At 45.7% G+C, this 17,366-nt stretch overlaps 1 protein-coding gene across 4 annotated transcripts in view; it reads right to left on the bottom strand.

Annotated features, from left to right (window-relative positions):
- Positions 1-1,558: 1,558 nt before the first annotated feature.
- Positions 1,559-17,366, bottom strand: part of UACA (uveal autoantigen with coiled-coil domains and ankyrin repeats) — a 369,235-nt gene continuing 353,427 nt past the window's right edge. For 2 of the 4 annotated variants that reach the window (XM_078682980.1, XM_078682981.1), the window contains exons 16-18: positions 6,345-6,497; positions 5,029-5,094; positions 1,559-3,958 (exon numbers count right to left, since the gene is read on the bottom strand). In XM_078682980.1, coding sequence (XP_078539106.1) covers positions 3,887-3,958; positions 5,029-5,094; positions 6,345-6,497 — 291 coding nt within the window. In that variant the 3' untranslated portion in view covers positions 1,559-3,886. The remainder of the gene's footprint in view (positions 3,959-5,028; positions 5,095-6,344; positions 6,498-17,366) is intronic. The other 2 variants (XM_078682983.1, XM_078682984.1) reach the window with 2 other exon arrangements.

The raw sequence follows: 17,366 nt of genomic DNA, 5'->3' as shown, positions 1-17,366 counted from the left end.
GTAAGCAAAATAGTTGAAGAAACTGAGCAGAGCACAGGGAGACTCCCTTCACACGACGTGCGGTACAAAATCTGAGGGCTTGAGCTTCTGAGGAGAAGGTTCTAGAGGGTGCTGTTGCCTGGAATGTGGACCATTATAATGACTGTGATATGTTACTAAAGTGATTTCTCCCTTTTAGGCTTCTATTGGCCTGTTTTCAGTTCTATGGTACTTTTAACTTTCTGTTATATTTATATATATATTTTATATGTATTACATTCTATGTATATGTATAATTATATATAATTTTCTATATGTACATATATATATATATATATATATATTTTACTACTATTTTATGTACCGTGGGACTCCCACTTCGACGACGGGGAATATTCAAGCATGTGAATCTATGAAAGACACCCCTAATACTGGAGAACTTGAGTCCTACATTCAGGCTCTAGAGACCAATAGGGCTTCCTGCTCCAGCAGACGCTTACCTTGCTTTTCTGCACCTCCCGGACTTATTCAAAGTCGATCAAAAACCTTCAGGTTCTTCTTAGTTCATCTATTACCACACAAGTCAAACCAGGAATGTGGTGTTCTGGCTTACTCACTGTCATGGAATTCTTCCTCTGCAGGCTACTCATCACTGCATCACACTAGCCCACACAGAGCTGATTTCATGCATTAACAACAGTACTGGTAGGTAGGGAGGCCCGTTTACAAAAACAAAGAATAGACTTCAAAGCTCAAGTCTACGCCACCCAATTCATTCTTGGCGTTGAAAATATTAGATTCAATATCTGTGCAAGAGTATCACCTGCGTGCCCACTGTAAAACAAAGGTTTTACATTACAAATCTGTCACTGGTCCAGCATGCTCTACATAAGAAATTTGCTTAGTACACTTCTGAAATGCCATACACTTATCCGACGAGACACATAAGCTCAGTCTTCCTGCCTAGTTTGTTGCTGCTACTAGATAGATACAAATGATAGTACAGGGGTAATTCTCTGTACAATCAAGGGTCTTTCCTTTAGAACCAAGTGTTGTTGCCTCTTCAACATAAAGCTGTTTTCAGGAAAATTCACAAACCATTTAAGAACCACCCCTTCTAAAATGTTTTCCACTTGGGGCTAATTAAATATTGTATATGTTTTTCTCCTTTCAGCACATACGGTCCTGTAGCGGCCTTTAATTACAGCTACGCTTTGCAAAAAGCATAAACAAAATAGCTTTATGTTGTGATCAATAAGTAATAAATGATCAACTAAAATAGTGAGCAGTTTACATATTTAGCATTGAAATTGAAAGTAGTATTTGTTTGCAAATGCCAGTAAGTGGTCTTCAGCCATTCTGCAGTTTAAGCACCAACTTCCAGCTGCCCTGGAGTATGACTGGCACAGCACAAGTATTCCTAGCATGCAGGGATTAGCATACTGTGGGACCACAATTCTCATGGCTTCCTTCAAGGTCCGGTTCCATGCAATAAGATTTTATTTACGCATTTCCAATACAACAGAAGGGACAGAATTAACATGTTGCGGTCCTATGGAAAAATATTGCAGCAACTTCATTACGAAGATAAATATTTTTTTATTCAGGGATTTAGCATGTGGATAACGGTACAAAAGACAAATCAAGAAAATAAATTCCAAAAAGTGACAGTATTAGTACATTACAAGGTGCTCTCCATCCAGAAGTACATACTATATACAAACTTAGAACGATGATACACAGGAGAAGTTGTTTTGTTAAATGCTATTTCGTGCAGGTTGACTCGAAGGCTAAGGTTCACAGTGAGATTTTGAAGATATGCAATTTTAGGGTTCCAGTTTATGTGAACGAACAAAGTAAGGTCCATGCGCATGACAAATTGAGTCAGAAGTCCACAACTGTTTCAAATAATTTAACACAGAATTAGCATACAATTCTACAAACTTCTCTTTAAAATCTGAGCATCAGTCTTGTAGCAGAATTAGGCTCATGTGAAGGTACGCCATAAGCTGGTTCTAGGCATGTCCAGAAACATGGCATGATTCCTCCCATTCTGCTGAGGACAGTGGCACCCGCAGACACAAGCACAGAAAAGATTTCACAGCCTAGATACGGTCCACCAGATGCTGATGAAAATAAAACCCACTAATACTGGCCTGGCATCCTCTGTGCTGTGAGTCACGCACCGGCAACATCATCATGATTAGAAAGGCATGCACCAGTTTAAGGCATCAGCTATGATCCAGACCACTAGATTGTGAAGGAAAGGCACAGAGGTACTAGGTATCTAAACTTAAAACAAAAGTTCTAAAGACCTCATGCATCATAACTAAAATCTAGGCACAGAGAAATTGCCTATCAAAAGTAAAACTTAAGGCACAGTTGCGGATTTAAAATAAAATGTCAAGTATACAACATTCGGGGTATTACAAGTCCAATTCAAAGCATACAGAATGCAGGAACATAAGTAAAATCTAAAATGTATAGGCAGATCCCGAGAATTACAGGCAAGTTCCAGTTCATATAGAGACAAAAAGTAAAAAAATAAAGGCACGCATAAACCAAACATTAATTTTTAAAGTTAAGGCACCAAGAACCCAGGAACTCCCATTAAAAAAGGCAACTCACTTAACTAGAACCAAGAAAAGTCACGCTCAGAGAAGGTAATAGAGGTACACTCTAATGCACACTGGTCAAAAGGAAACACATGGGATACAGGCACCCAACTGATCAAAGAAGAAACATAATAAAGGGGAATTAGTTTACGTTTTTGGCTTATCTTCACCAAAATGGCTTTTCCCTAAGAAGCCTCCCAATGCTCTCTGACACTTGACCTTCCGTTCAACTGATGATGTAGTCAAGCACATACTCGTGAATCCGCAGATCTCGATGTAGGGCATGTGCACGCACACCCACACATACAAGTGAAGCCCTATGGACATACCCTAGCCGTATAATGATCGGTAGGGCATCCAGAGAGCCCTTCATATGGCTAGTGTATGAGTGCAAACAACTGCCCCCCTGGGTGTTGGCACCATGATACAGAGTGCGCCGTGTACTAGATAAAGTATAGAGAGTTTGTACCCTGTAGCGTGGAGAGTAGGACCTAAAAACATTAGTAGACATTTAAATCGCACCACCATATAATTTACATATATATCACAGACCTGCTGTGTATTAAATCTAAATATAAATCACTTACGAAGTATTGTAGAAAGATATAGCTGTAAAAAAGTACAAATATTAGTGTCAGATGAAAAATAAACCATTTCAGCATCTCTAACTAAAGCACTTGCATACGTCTTAAGTTATTTTAAATAATAAGGTGACCTGGCCAGCCAGGTCCCATGGTCTAGAGCAGCAGGAGCACACCCCTTCTGATGACTGCCGCTTCTGACACCCTTGTGCCATTCACATGCCTGCCCTGATTCAACGCAGACACATTCCACACTGGGCACTCCTGTCAGTGAGAGATGAACGCTACAACCAATCAAACACCATCTGTATCTTACAAAGGTGCCGTCATTTCAGCTGCCACTTTCAGTGAAATCTCAAATACTGCCCTGAAAGGGTCAGAGAAAGGATGCAACGTTTTATTTATTTTCCCCCCACAATTCATCAAGGATTTCTTCTACACAATCTTGATTCCAGTACATTCCTCAATGTATTTTGCATATTTACATCGTTTTTTTCAACATGCGTCGCCATACTGTTCTTGCATGTCCAGTTTTTGCAGCCCAGTTGGGCTGGTCACAAGCGGTCTTTGTTAAAGATGCGAGTCACCTAACCTAATGTAGAAGGAATCTCGTCATGCTACCCCTGTGGTGCGATGGTCCAGGGTTCCACAAAATAGTTGCATTGCAGCCTACAGTGCACCCATGAACATCTCCAATCAATAACCGCGCCATCAGAAGACGACCCCCTGCTTCATTCGGATAATTTGCAGTAAGGCATCCTGCACATCTTCATCCATGCGACCCTGCGAAAAGAGACAATCAACAGTGAGAGTGGGGTATTCTTGCAGCATTCAACGGGGCAGTCATATTTCTAACACTCCCAGACTTGCGAACAGGAGTTCTGGAGAGGTCTGCATTCCTTATCCTTATGAGTTGTGAGGCTATCCAGTAGAATCTTTAACTTAATACAAACCCAATAACTAGGGTAAGGGAAGGGCTTGTAATAGCCATCTTGACATCTAGCCTCAAGGAGGAAAGACTGCAGGACATGCCAAGTGAGACAGGGTATTCACCATGATTTAACCGCATGCGTGCGGCGGCTTTTCCCGCTGTACGCGTCAATTTTAAAATTACCGCGTTACATTACGAGCTCAGCTCGTCATCAGCACACGGCAGGTAACGCTGATGACGAGCTGAGCTCGTCATCAGCATGCAAGGGGTTAACAACCAGTTTGGTAGACATGGTGATCAGGAATGGCTACACGACGATCAAATTAAGTTTTCGTGGGGCATGAAGCCTCCAGATTTCACTTGTGTCTTCATATTGTAAGCGAAACACCTCTGACATTTTCTGAGCTGTAATGGCAAGCATCATAAACTGTGCTATAAATATACATTGGGCTATAAGATGACAGCAGAGACAATCTAAAGATGACTGAAGACTAAGATGAGCGAACACAGGGACACTTTGTTCCCCTAGCCCAGACGTGTATCATTTATGGGCAAAGTATAAATTATTTATAAATACTACATTCATTATCTCAGGATCCACCATCAAAGGAGAGACAATCTTCCTAGGAGATCTAGTGGAAGCTGCTGGTACAAGTTAGTACAAACAGTGGCTGTCATATTTAATGTTGGCGCCCTTAAAATGTATCTGCAGACACCGAGCTGCTTTAAAACCGAATATCCTATATTAGCTCCGTTTAATCGCGTCTTAAGAAAATCACCTTCCACCTGGCAAATGCTACCCTTCCTTGTTTGCTTTTGAAAGTGAATGGTCAACAAGTTCAGAGAGCGCACAGTGAGGACGAGGACATTGACAATATACAGCAGACTTTTTGTACATAAATAAATTAGGATTGTCACAAACCTGTACAGCACTTAAAAGGTGTGTTCGGTATATTGAGATTACTTCTTGGTGCCGCTTGTCAGCTTCCTGTATAATACATGAAAAAATGTACAAAAAATAGAATTTGCTATCAGAAATGATACAGCAATTAGAGACACCCCAGTATTGCAGCACATTAGCTTTCTATGGATTGTGCATCAAATATACGTCTTTGAAAACTCAATATACACTAAAGGTCAAAAGGACAATTTATCTAGAGGTTAGACATACTCCAGCCAGCTCGCACAGGTTCTAAACTCCCAAACACTCTAAAAAACACAAAGAAAAACGGTAACTTCATCAAGGGGGTACTGTGTAGAGAAAGAAACATGACGTGTCTTGCTTTCGCTAGCTAGGCATTTCGTCATGTGATTGTTCCCAACAATCCATGTGCTACTAGCCTTAAAAATATGTCAGAATCTTGCAAAAGAGGCTATTTCAATTCTGTCTCAATAGTCTGAAGTCTAGTTGGTTACATTAGATAAGTCAAATACATAGATCTGTAACCACAGGTCAACTGTCCCTCACCACACCTCCCGATGATTAAGTGATGAGTCCCTTTCCATTGATCCAGTGCTGTTCACTCATCCTGCTTCTAGCCTAATTTATTTGAGATCTATGACCCAGGAGCCCATCGCCACCAGTTGAAAAAACATGTGTTTTGTGGCAATGTATCAGGGCCCGCACCTTGTGTACACTTCCCAGGTTAGCTTCTTTCATCTAAACCCCATGCATTCAGGAAGTGATAGACACGCATGTAACTCTACGGTTCCAATGACCATCTCCAGTGGAAATCAAAAAGCCCTGTACTACAGACAAGAGGGCAGAGCTAGCCATGAACAAAGAGCAATTTCAAGAAAAAAAAATGCAAGAGATGAGACAAGTGACCCAGGGGCTTGGACATACCGGCTGGATTCTCCATAATAGTTTGCAGAATAAAAAGAGAGCCTGAATTGTCCAAATGTTTGGTGGGATAGCCTTCAAAAGTGAAAATGGGAGGATGGTCTTTACCATACTCTGCAGTTGGACAGGGTCGAATCTTGTGATGGACAGGTCGAAATTACCATGGGCTCGTACGCAGCGGAAATCAAACAGAATGCAATATATAAATTGCAGTTCTGGCCCACACAAATATTTAAAACATGAATATAGACCACGGTACCAGAATGAGTGTAAAATTATTCTAATGGTGCCAATATCTCACCCCCTACAGGATCAGGCAAGGAGACCTTCCCAGCAGGGGTACCTGCCAGTTCCCAGCTATGGTCCTAAACTTGACGTCTCAAGTGGTTACTTACAGCCAACTGCTGCTGCAGGGTATTCACCTGGCTCTGCAGTACGTCAACCTGCTGGTTCTGTCTCTTTGTGGGAACCCCAGTGGTGTAGGTGAGCTGAGACAGGTCACTCAGCGCCTGCTTGAGCCGTTCTACATCATTAAGAAGCTCGGTTATCTTAAAGGGGAGAAATTGACACATTTCAGTTTAGGGCAGACATGGCTCAGCAAGTGTAACATGGTGACTGATGGAGGTATGTGATGGCTTTTAATCGACAGCATTCAACAGCACTTCATCTGGGAAACTAGAAGATTTTCTCTAGCTCGTCTGACAGGGCATATAAAATCTGCATCGGATTAAAGCATCAGAAGGTGTCTCTTATTGCCCACAGCCCTTCCCCACCACACCAGATAGTTTTCATGTCAAAGAAGTGTCACAGTAGAAGAAAATGGGTTCTGGCCTATAAAAAGAGTTTTCCAGGATGGATATGGCCTGGAGAGTCACATACTCGGATACCCTTCACTCGATAAAGCAGTATATTTGAACACTTTGAATAATGTTTAAACAGAACGAGGAATACCCATCATTTTATTTAGGCTCAAAAAAATGGAGAAAGGTGTGACATGTCAAGCACAAAGCACTTAAGTACAGTAACTAATTTCCCTCAGAGGAAAACAGAGTAGTTTGACACCGCATTCCATAAGGGAGAAAAGGCTCAGTTATACGCGAGTGTATGGAATCCATCCATCCAACACAACCACTGTCACGGGCAAGCATCACCATTCTCCAGTCAGTTATCTTCTACAGATATGCATTATTAGTCCTGAGTAATGAATCTCCATCTGAACTGAATTTTGGCACTCATCTTTCGCATCTGTCAGAGAGGTGGTCTCCATCAATAATTCTTACACAAAGTGTGCACAGATTTACATATGCGTTTGCTTTCCTGATTTAACCATAAGCCATTTAGTCCACACATGCCAGTTAACCTTATAATATCATAATTTAATGTAACAGGGTGACTGGGACACCTTGTTTGAAAACCACTTCCCGTTTAATTCAGATGGATAAAATACAAGCTTTAGCTACCCTAGTGTGAGCAGTCCAGAGGAGAATCACCCTTTATCACAGTCGCTTCCAGCACTTCTTCTGTGAGGGCAATAAGAAAACCAGTTACTTACCTGTAACTAGTTCTCCAGTATTAGAAGCTTTCATAGATTCACATACTTGAATCATTTCCCCGTCGTCGAGTCGGGAGTCTCCGGTACATAAAAAAGCAATGGTTAGCAGTATAGCTAAGTGTAAAAAAGGCCTAGGCCCATTTTTCTTTTGCAACCCATAACCTTCGTTATGTAAAAAAGGACCAAACTTTTCTGTTAGCCAATCACTCACCCTCTAGAACCCTCCTGAGAGAACCTCTTGCCCCTCAGATTTTCGGACACTTGTGCTATAATACTTTCCGTACCCAATCCGAAGTGAGCCTCTCGGGGAGGAGGGTGGGCGTATGTGAATCTATGAAAGCTTCCAATACTGGAGAACTTCATTACAGGTAAGTAACTTGTTTTCTTACTCCAGTATTGGAACTTTCATATATTCATGTTAGAAATGGGATCCCTGGATGGCCAGGGCTTGCGCCAAAGTCAGTCAGAGACCACCACTCCTAAGTCAGGGCAAGGGAGTTACACGCCAAGATAACCCCTGCTCACCCTCTAGGTAACGAGGCGCGAGCAGAGAGGTTAAACTTGGAGGCGATGTGAGTTAAGTATTTGCGCACGCACCCCCAGCAACAACACCCAGGCCCACCACAAAGGAAACTCCACACAAGGTTATATGTAAAAATAGCCTTTGTATTACACCAAAACACATTAGATAAAACACACACTTTACAATGTGCCAACAGGCACGGGCAGAATTTACAGGGGATATGTACAAGACAGGGCCACCTGGACCACTGTCAGGAATCAGCATTTTTAGAAGTAACACTTTTAGAAATAGCACTTAGAATATAAAATATAGAATGTAAAATCGCTGTAGCACAAAATAGCACACAACCAGTAATCACTGGTAACCAGGACCTCACTAGCACCACCTGCACTAGGAGAAAAACAACCACCTAAGTATCACAATACCTGTAGGGGTGTAAGCACATAACACATGATGCATCAACAATACATTCAGAGGTGTAAGAACATGGCACATGACGCATTAAAACACATTCAGAGGTGCAGGGGAGGAAAACACATGATGCCTAAAAACATTCAGAGGTGTAGCAATAACAATTGCGCAGTAATAACATTGGCACATAAATCATAAATGCGCCAAACTCACATAAGTCACCACCTGTGACTGTCCCTAGGCCAACTGGCCTTGTTGGGGCTAGGACGCCCTGTGTCCAAAGTCAGGGGGCCTAAACGTGGCAGCTGCCCACAAATTGCTGGGCAGCTGAAAGAACAATGATGGGGCCTCACGTTGGAGCCTCACAGGCTCTGAAGAAACGGTCAGTCCCCCTGGGAGCCTCGCTGGACTCAAGAACCAAACAGTGCGGCACTCCAAAGCCTCTCTGGGGCTCTAAATCAAATATGGGCTGCGAGCCTCTCTGGACTCTTAAAACGAAGAACTGGCACTCGAGCCTCTCTGGGCTCGTGACAAATGGGCCACGTGGAGCCTCTCAGGGCTCAAACGCCAAACAATGCCCCCAAGAGCCTCGGGCTCTACAACAATTATGCCCCTCGTTGGAGTCCCTCCCGGACTCTGCTTAAACAACAAATGAGCCAAGAGCCTCCCGTGGGCTCTAACGAAAGAAATGTCCCCCATGAGCCTCTCTGGGCTCGCTAACAGATGTGGCGTTGGGAGCCTCTCGGTGCTCTGCACAAAGGCGGCACCGCGAGCCTCTCTGTGCTCCTAGAACCAATGCCCCAGGTCGGAGTGAGCACACAGGGGGGGTGGGGGGACGGGCACCGGCAATGTGCCCCGACGCCCCCCCTCTTCAACAAACCACCCCGGGCCCCACTCACCGGCTCTGGGAGGCTGCCGGTCGTCTCCTCTTTACCGGCGGCCACACGGGGCTTCAGGGCTCTCCTCTCCTCGGCGGCGGTAGCGCATGGCGGGGCTCTCCCTCCTCATGGGAGCCCCACCTCCACAAAGCGCCCGCTTCGCTGTTCACCCGGTCCCCCATCTCGGGACCGAGACTCGATGTGGAGCCTTCGTGGCTCCCGGGACAGCAGTTCCCTTTTCCTGCCGGGCAGCCAATCGTGGCACAGCAGCGGGCGGGACTTCCTTCGCAACCAGGAAGTCCCGTCCAACGCCAGGCGCCCGGCCGCCTGACTTCCTTTTCGCAGCACGAGGGCCGCGGCGGTGAATCTCGGGGGCATTTAAGATAAACGGGGTAGCACCCGTGAAGAATATCAAATGTAAATACGGGCATAGGCAGGGTGGCACCTGCAAGGAAACAGCCCCATAAGTAGCACCAAAGACGCCGTCGGGCGGCGGCGATCAGGGCACGAGCCTCCCCAGCCTCCTCCTGCCCACGAGCTAGGAGAGCAAACCTGACGCCAATTAACCCCTCGCCTGCTGCAGAGACCAGTGGGTGAACTCAGAAGAAAGGCAGCACAGCGCTCCCATGCTGCCAAAGGAGCCAGGTGCTTTTAAAGAGAGGCAGCCCTCCCAGGGCCAAAGTAAATACCATCCAAGGTTTCCCAGGATCAGGAAAAGTCCATCAGGTGTCCAGGGGCTGGGCAGGGCCCAGGGAGGCAAGCCTTCCCCTGGGCCCAAGCAGCACGCCCCTGGCAGATTCAAATTGCAGAACAAGAACAAGAACCTTTTCCAAGAGGTCACAGCCTCTTTTTATACGGACAAATCCTTTGTCTTTGGGCAGGGTGGGGGCAGAACCAGTCGCAGCTGGTCTGTGAGCACTGTTGATGGGCTCAACCACCCTCTCTATTCACTGGCAGGGCTAGGGTCATCAGTCGCACCACAGGGGGCGGAGCCAGCATTGTCTGGGGAAAACCCAGCCTCCTTCAGGACACAGGTACACTCCTCCCCAGCCATCAGCATGCTAATCTCCACACTCACAACCAGGCAGACCCATCATGACTCATGGAGCCTGGCATCCCAGCCAGCTCCAGCCAATCACACACCAGCACCTTCACAGCACATACACAGCCATGTCTAGAAGTGGCACTTCCGCACAAGACACAATCATGCCGCATACATCATCTCGCAGCATTCAATCACACGAGTCCGCACATACCAGACTCGAGTCTGTACACCCCACGCATCAGGAACTACTAGGGACACATACATTCCCCATGCATTCCTATGGGAGGGCAGGCCTATCTCATCACATGCACTCAGGGAGCGCACGCAATTTACACTGCGCCACAGTGTCAAAGTGCGCAAAGACCAGAAATCACTATAATTCAAGGCAAAAAAGTTCAGGGGTGAACCTGCCAGAAGGGCCAAGTCCAACAATTCACATACCTGAATCAGAATAGCGAGCAGTAAATTATAGCACATTTTGCTTTTCTCACCTTGTTTTCATCAACAGGCAACACATGATACTTGCACATAGTAGTAACCATACCAATATATACATAGACATATTGCTTCTCAATGACATATCCAATATCAATCAACAATAAAATGTGCTTTCCTTACCAAAGAAAGGAAGGAGGGATGAGAAAGAGGCTCACCGTTATTGGAAAAGGTTCCGCAGCACTGCTCGTCCCACTGCTACATCGCTTCTTGCATGAGCATCTAGGCAGTAATGCCTGGTGAAGGTATGCGTACTCCTCCAGGTGGCTGCTCTGCAGATGTCCTGTATGGAGACGCCTGAAAATAGAGCAGTTGATGTTGATACCGCTCTTGTGGAATGCGCACGAACCCGTGCAGTCAATGGTTTTCCCGCTGCTTGATGACAGAACTGAATGGCACTTGAGATCCATCGTGAGATTCCCCGTTTTGACAACGGGAAACCCTTCCTGGGGGCACTAAACGCCACAAACAATTGTGTAGACTTTCTAAATGGTTTTGTCCTTTGCAAATAGAACTTCAGGCAACGCTGGACGTCCAGAGTGTGGAGAGTCCTTTCCGCTGCCGTCGATGGCTGAGGAAAAAATCTTTTCAAGATTAAGGGCTCATTTAAATGGAAAGCTGTTGGTACTTTCGGAATGAATCTTGGATTCGTTCTGAGGACTAATCTGTCTTCTCTGAATTGGAGAAATGGCTCTTGTGTTGTAAGGGCTTGTATTTCCCCCACCCTTCTGGCTGATGTTAGCGCTATTAAAAGAGCCACCATCCAGGAGAGGAATTTCAGATCAGCTTTGTGTATTGGCTCAAATGGTGGTTTCATAAGCTGTGACAAGACAATGTTCAGTTGCCATACAGGTGGTGAAGGCCTGATGGGTGGGTAAACTCGAAATAACCCCTTCATGAATTGCTTCACAATTGTTTCCGACCACAGAGCAGGACCTGCTGTGTTTCTCCTCTATCGTGAAATTGCCGCCAAATGCACCTTAATAGATGCATGGGCTAATCCCGATTTCGCTAGTTTTAGCAAATATGGGATAATCTGATGCGCCTCTGACCGCAGAGGATGTAAGGCATTCTCCTGACACCATAAGCAGAATCTCTTCCATTTCATCCTGTACGTTCTATCAGTGCTTTCCGCTGCCAGGATTTCTCTGCATTCTACTGGAATGTTCAAGTGCTGAAATTCTCCGTAGTCAGGCGCCAGGCCGCTAATTGCAATGATGTCGGGCCTGGATGCCGCACTTGTCCCTTCTCCATAGCCAGTAGTGTTGGTATTGGTCGAAGACGTATTGGCTCGTTCTCCGATAAAAGGAGCAGCTCTGTGAACCAATGCTGCCTGGGCCACCAAGGGGCTATCAGTATTATCCTGCACGGTTCTTTCTTCAATTTCGTGGGTACTCGTGGCAGGAGGGGAATCAGCGGAAATGTGTAGGCAAAGACGCCTGACCATGCCATCGAAAACGCATTCCCCCATGATCCCCTTTGGTGACGCCAACTTGCAAAGAATCAGCATTTCTTGTTCTGGGCTGTGGCAAACGGATCCACCAATGGTATTCCCCATTTGGCAAAGATGGTCATCAGCGTGTCCTGATCTAGCTCCCATTCGTGACAGGCCGTTTTCCGCCTGCTGAGGGTGTCCGCTGTTGTATTCTGATCCCCTGGAAGATGTATGGCCTTCAGAGTCACTCCGTAATCTATAGCCCATTTCCATATTTTCTGAGCTTCTTTTGACAGAGAGAGAGATAGATCTTGTTCCTCCCTGTTTGTTTATGTAGTGCATTGCAGTTGTGTTGTCTGTCCGCACCAACACTGATCTTCCTTCTATTCTTGGCAGGAAGGCAAACAACGCTAATCCTATTATCCTTAACTCCAATAGGTTTATGTGAAGGTGTTCTTGTCTGCGCCATCGGCCGCTGACCTGTAACTTCTGTAGGTCGGCTCCCCATCCCTCGAGAGAGGCACCCGTAGTGACTACCAACGGAGCTGGTTCGGTCAGGTAGGAGAGACCCACAGAGATATTGTTCCTGCTAGTCCACCACTTTGCTGCCTGCAACATTGGAGGCGTGATTTTTATCTTGTCCTCGAAGGATCCCTTTGCTTGGCACCACTGAAGATCCAGTTCTTCTTGTAACGGTCGCATTAGTAAGCGACATAGGGGAATGAGTGGTATGCATGAGGACATTGTTCCCAGAAGCGACTTGTATCTTCTGACTGAAAGAGACTTTCTTTTGCCGAATTCCTTGGCTAGATTTACGAGTCCCAACTGTCTCTCTACTGACGGGAATGCTTTGTTTTGTGATGTATCCAGGATTGCACCTAGAAACTTGATCGTTCTGGATGGCTGTAGAGATGATTTTTCTACATTTAAGGTCAGGCCCAGATCCACAAACAGCTCCATGCATGCTACGGTGGAAGCGTGAGCTGCCTCTTGCGATGGAACCAGTCGTCCAGGTATGGAAATATCTGGTGCTTTTGTCTTCTTAGATAGGCCGGCACCAGCGCCAGACATTTTGTAAATATTCTCGGTGCAAACTTTAGGCCGAATGGTAGCACCTTGAATTAGTAATGGCCTTTCGCCACTGTAAAACTAAGGAACTTTCTGTGGGACTGATGGATGGGGATATGGAAATATGCATCTTGTAAATCGAGGGAGGTCATCTGATCCCCTGGGTTTAAGAGCAGCAGAATATCCTGCAGGGTCACCATTCTGAATGACTGTTCCTTGAGGTAGGCATTTAGGGACCTTAAGTCCAAGATCGGACGCCACCTGAGAGCATCTTTTCTGATCAAGAAGAAACGGGAATAAAATCCTTGTCCTCTTTGGGAGTTCGGCACTGGTTCTATTGCTCCCTTTCGGAGCATTGCCCGAATCTCCCAACGCATCTGGGATAGGTGTTTTGCTTCTTGATATGTAGGTGGCGTGGGAGGAGGGAAGTGGAGTAATTCTAATGTATGTCCGAATTGTATTACGTGGAGAACCCATTTGTCCGATGTTATCTTCTGCCACTGTGGTAAATAATGAGTTACTCTTCCACCCAGGGGAACATTTGACAGGATAGGAGGAGAAGGACCTGCAATCTGTAGGTTGTCATTGTCTTTTATTAATATCTCTTCCAGAACGACCTCCTCGTCCTCTGGGAGTGGACTTAGAGTAGCTTCCCGATTGTTTCTGCCCATATTGCTGCCGATAGGGCTGCGAAGAGGAAGGGTAGTATGTATATCTTCCTTGCTGGCATCGACCTCTATACGAGGGTTGTCTCGAAAAGGCCCCTTCCGGTACTGTAAAGCACCTAAGGATTTGGCTGTATCCGTGTCTTTTTTAATATTTTGAAGGGTGTCACCCACCAGACGCCCAAAGGGATCCTCCCCATCAAAGGGTAGGTCCAGAATCTTATTTTGGACCTCTGGTCTAAAGAAAGTGGCCCTCAGCCAACCTTGGCGCCTCAAAACTGCTGCTCCTCTGAGGGAACGAAACATTGTGGTAGCTATGTCCATAGCGCAATCAATAACTTCAGCGGAAGTTCTCTCTCCTTCCTGTAGAACTTTCTTCGCCTCCTGCTTAGAGTCTTCCGGGAGGAGGTCGATATAGGGTGCTACATCGCACCACAGCTGTCTGTCAAATCTGCCCAGGATGGCAAGGGCATTAGCAGCTCTGACCAGGAGCGCTGACATGGAGGAGAATAGTTTTCCTGCGTTATTTATACGCCTCCCTCCCTGTCCGGAGCTGCCGTAATAGGTGCTGCTGGATTTTTTTACTTCTGTTGCGCTGCTTACGAGATGATTGAGTCCGGTTTAGGATGGCCCAGTAAACACGCCGGAGCGTCCGCAGGTGCCTTATATTTTTTATCCAGCCTGGCCAGTACCGGTGTAACCGTTGCTGGAGTGGTCATGACCTGCAATCCTTCCTTCCATATGTGGTCAATATTTGGTATAGACCTGATTGACTTTTGCTATGGCTCTTTAAAGTCATACAGAAAACATTCTGCTTGGGTTGTTTTCATTGGCAGCTGGAATCTTTTCGCCGCCCTCTCCATTAAGTTGTGGAATCCACCAATATCCACCGGTGGAGAATCTGTTGGTACTTGGGTGGGCGAAGGCGGAGATGGATTCAGATAATCATCCCATTCTCTGTGGGGTTCTGGTAGCTCCCCTTCTTCGCGGTCGTCATCATCTGTTGTCACAGGATCCTGCTGCTGTTGGACCTGAGGTGTCAGCGGAGCAGTGTCCAGCAGGTTTTCTCTACTGCGGACTGGAGTGGCCGGAATTGAACGAGGACGTGAAGGTGGAATGTCCTGAGAAACTCCTGACGTAGGAAACCTCCATTTATAATTCGCCAACATGGATTGCAAATCCGTCAACATGGAAGATGGCATTGCTACCATCTGTTCCTGAGGTTCTTGTTTGTAGCGGTGGTATGTGGCACTGTGGTATTCTTCATACCCTTCCTCATCATCATCATTTTGACATTTTACATGGAGCTCCGATGGGCTTTTGGCATACCCAAAGGGCCCATCATCCTCCTCATCATCTGACTCTTCTTCCTCCAAAAGGTGCGACGGGACCAATGGAGTAATTTTACTTGGAGAAGTTACTGCTGGCGTGATCTTCTTCCTGCTCTTTTCCGGGGTTTGTCTCGTCGACAAGCCCGTTGACAAGATCGTCATCGATACCACTGTCGACGAAGCTATTGTCAGTGCCGTAGATCCATTCCTTGCCGACGACATAGTAATCGTCGTCGACGTTCCCGTCGAAGATCTTATTGTCATCACTGTCGACGACGATCCCGCCGTCGACATCCTCACCGTCGTCGACGATGTCATTGATGTTACCGGTATCGACACTCCTGTCGTCGACGCCTTCGCCGTCGACGCTCCCGCTGGCTCCAATACCACCAATGGCTGCTCTTGTACCTAAGTCGTCACCGAAGTCGATGATTTCTTTGTCGGTCTCGTCGACGCTCCCGTCGACGATGTGGATTTTTTTTACCTTCTCCTCAGGAATACTAGAGAATGGCTTCTTGAATGATGCCAGAGTCAATGGTGGTGTATTTGAAGGCTCAGAAGAGGTTCTTTTGGAATCTTTTTCTTTTAAAGTGAGTCCTTTACTCTCCTTTGATTTTTTCCGAGGAGATTTTGAAGGACTACACCCTGAAGACCCTTGTTTGGTCTTTTTTAGGGCCTTCTCAGGACGGTCCCCTGAGGAGATCTTGATATTTTTTGAGATCTCCTGGAAGAAGAGGAGGATTCCTGGTCACTATCGCTAGAAACCACCTCCTTTCTGGTCTTGATCTTCTGAAGCCAAATTAGAAGGCGTCCTTCACGATTTCTAAGGGTCTTACTAGAGAAAGTGCGACATACCTTGCAATCCTTTGCTTGGTGGTCCGGGTAAAGACAGTATATACAGTCTTCATGTGGGTCATCTGTATAGAGTCTCTTTTTAGAGCAGGTGGCACAGGCTCTAAACAGACCCTTTTACTCCTTTCCAGCCATTTTCAGGAATGTAGATGAGAAATAGATTATACACTTCTCAAATCCAGAAGAAATAGCCTGATTATGAAGCTTCTACAAAGTTGGAAATCCAGAGTTTGAGCAGAGCTCAAAGGAGACTCCCTAGCACAACGTGCCAGTAGAAAATCTGAGGGGCAAAAGGTTCTCTCAGGAGGGTTCTAGAGGGTCTCGACAATGGGGAAATGATTCAGGTATGTGAATCTATGGAAGTTCCAATACTGTTAGAAAGCTTTCTTGAATGTCCATTACTTGAGAAAGTGGCTGCTTATTGTGAAGTTATATGCAGATGCTTGCCAAGGTCAGTGGAATTTGGAAACATTAACAAAGAGGTCTCCACCAAGTCAGACATTAAGTAAAAGGGCTATTGAAAGAGGTCCTCACACACCAAGTATTGAATCACTTCTGCTAAAGAGATTAGGCGTTACCTTACTTTGTAAATGCTCTTTAATGTGCGAAGTTAATGTATTCTTACTGTATACTCTATATGTTTATATATGTACTCTATATACTCTACTACTCTATGTTTTCTTTCTCTATATGTTTACTCTATATGTACACAGATGGGGCAGAAATAAAAAGTTCATGAGTCAGATCTGCACGAGATGCTAACTTCATATCCGTTGCACAGATTTCAAAGTGGTTTCAGCTCAGCACAGCCACAACATATCAAACTACTTCATAGATAATCAGCAAGAAAGAGAGCCACAGTAAAAGTTAAGGCCTTGGGGGGAAGCATGTAGGGTACAACGTAAGGGTCAAGGACAAAGGAGAATGTAAGTGGTGATCCTTCCCAAGGGCCTCACTGAGGACCTGATTCCCAAAGCGCCTCTGCACTCATGGCGAAGACGCCGTCAGACGCAAGCGTCGCAGGAATCCGAATTGCATTTTCTCAATTGCAAGGTGTTGGCCCCACGCCTCGCCCCACTAATGTGGGGCCTCCACCACGAGGGTGGATGCCCTTTGTGAATATGGCCTCAGTGTAGTTTTTCTACTGTGCGTGAATCTTAAA

The sequence above is a fragment of the Lissotriton helveticus genome, chromosome 3_1 (assembly GCF_964261635.1).
Source record: "Lissotriton helveticus chromosome 3_1, aLisHel1.1, whole genome shotgun sequence".
NCBI classification, from domain to species: Eukaryota; Metazoa; Chordata; class Amphibia; order Caudata; family Salamandridae; genus Lissotriton; species Lissotriton helveticus.
This window is presented reverse-complemented; position numbering and strand designations above follow the sequence as displayed.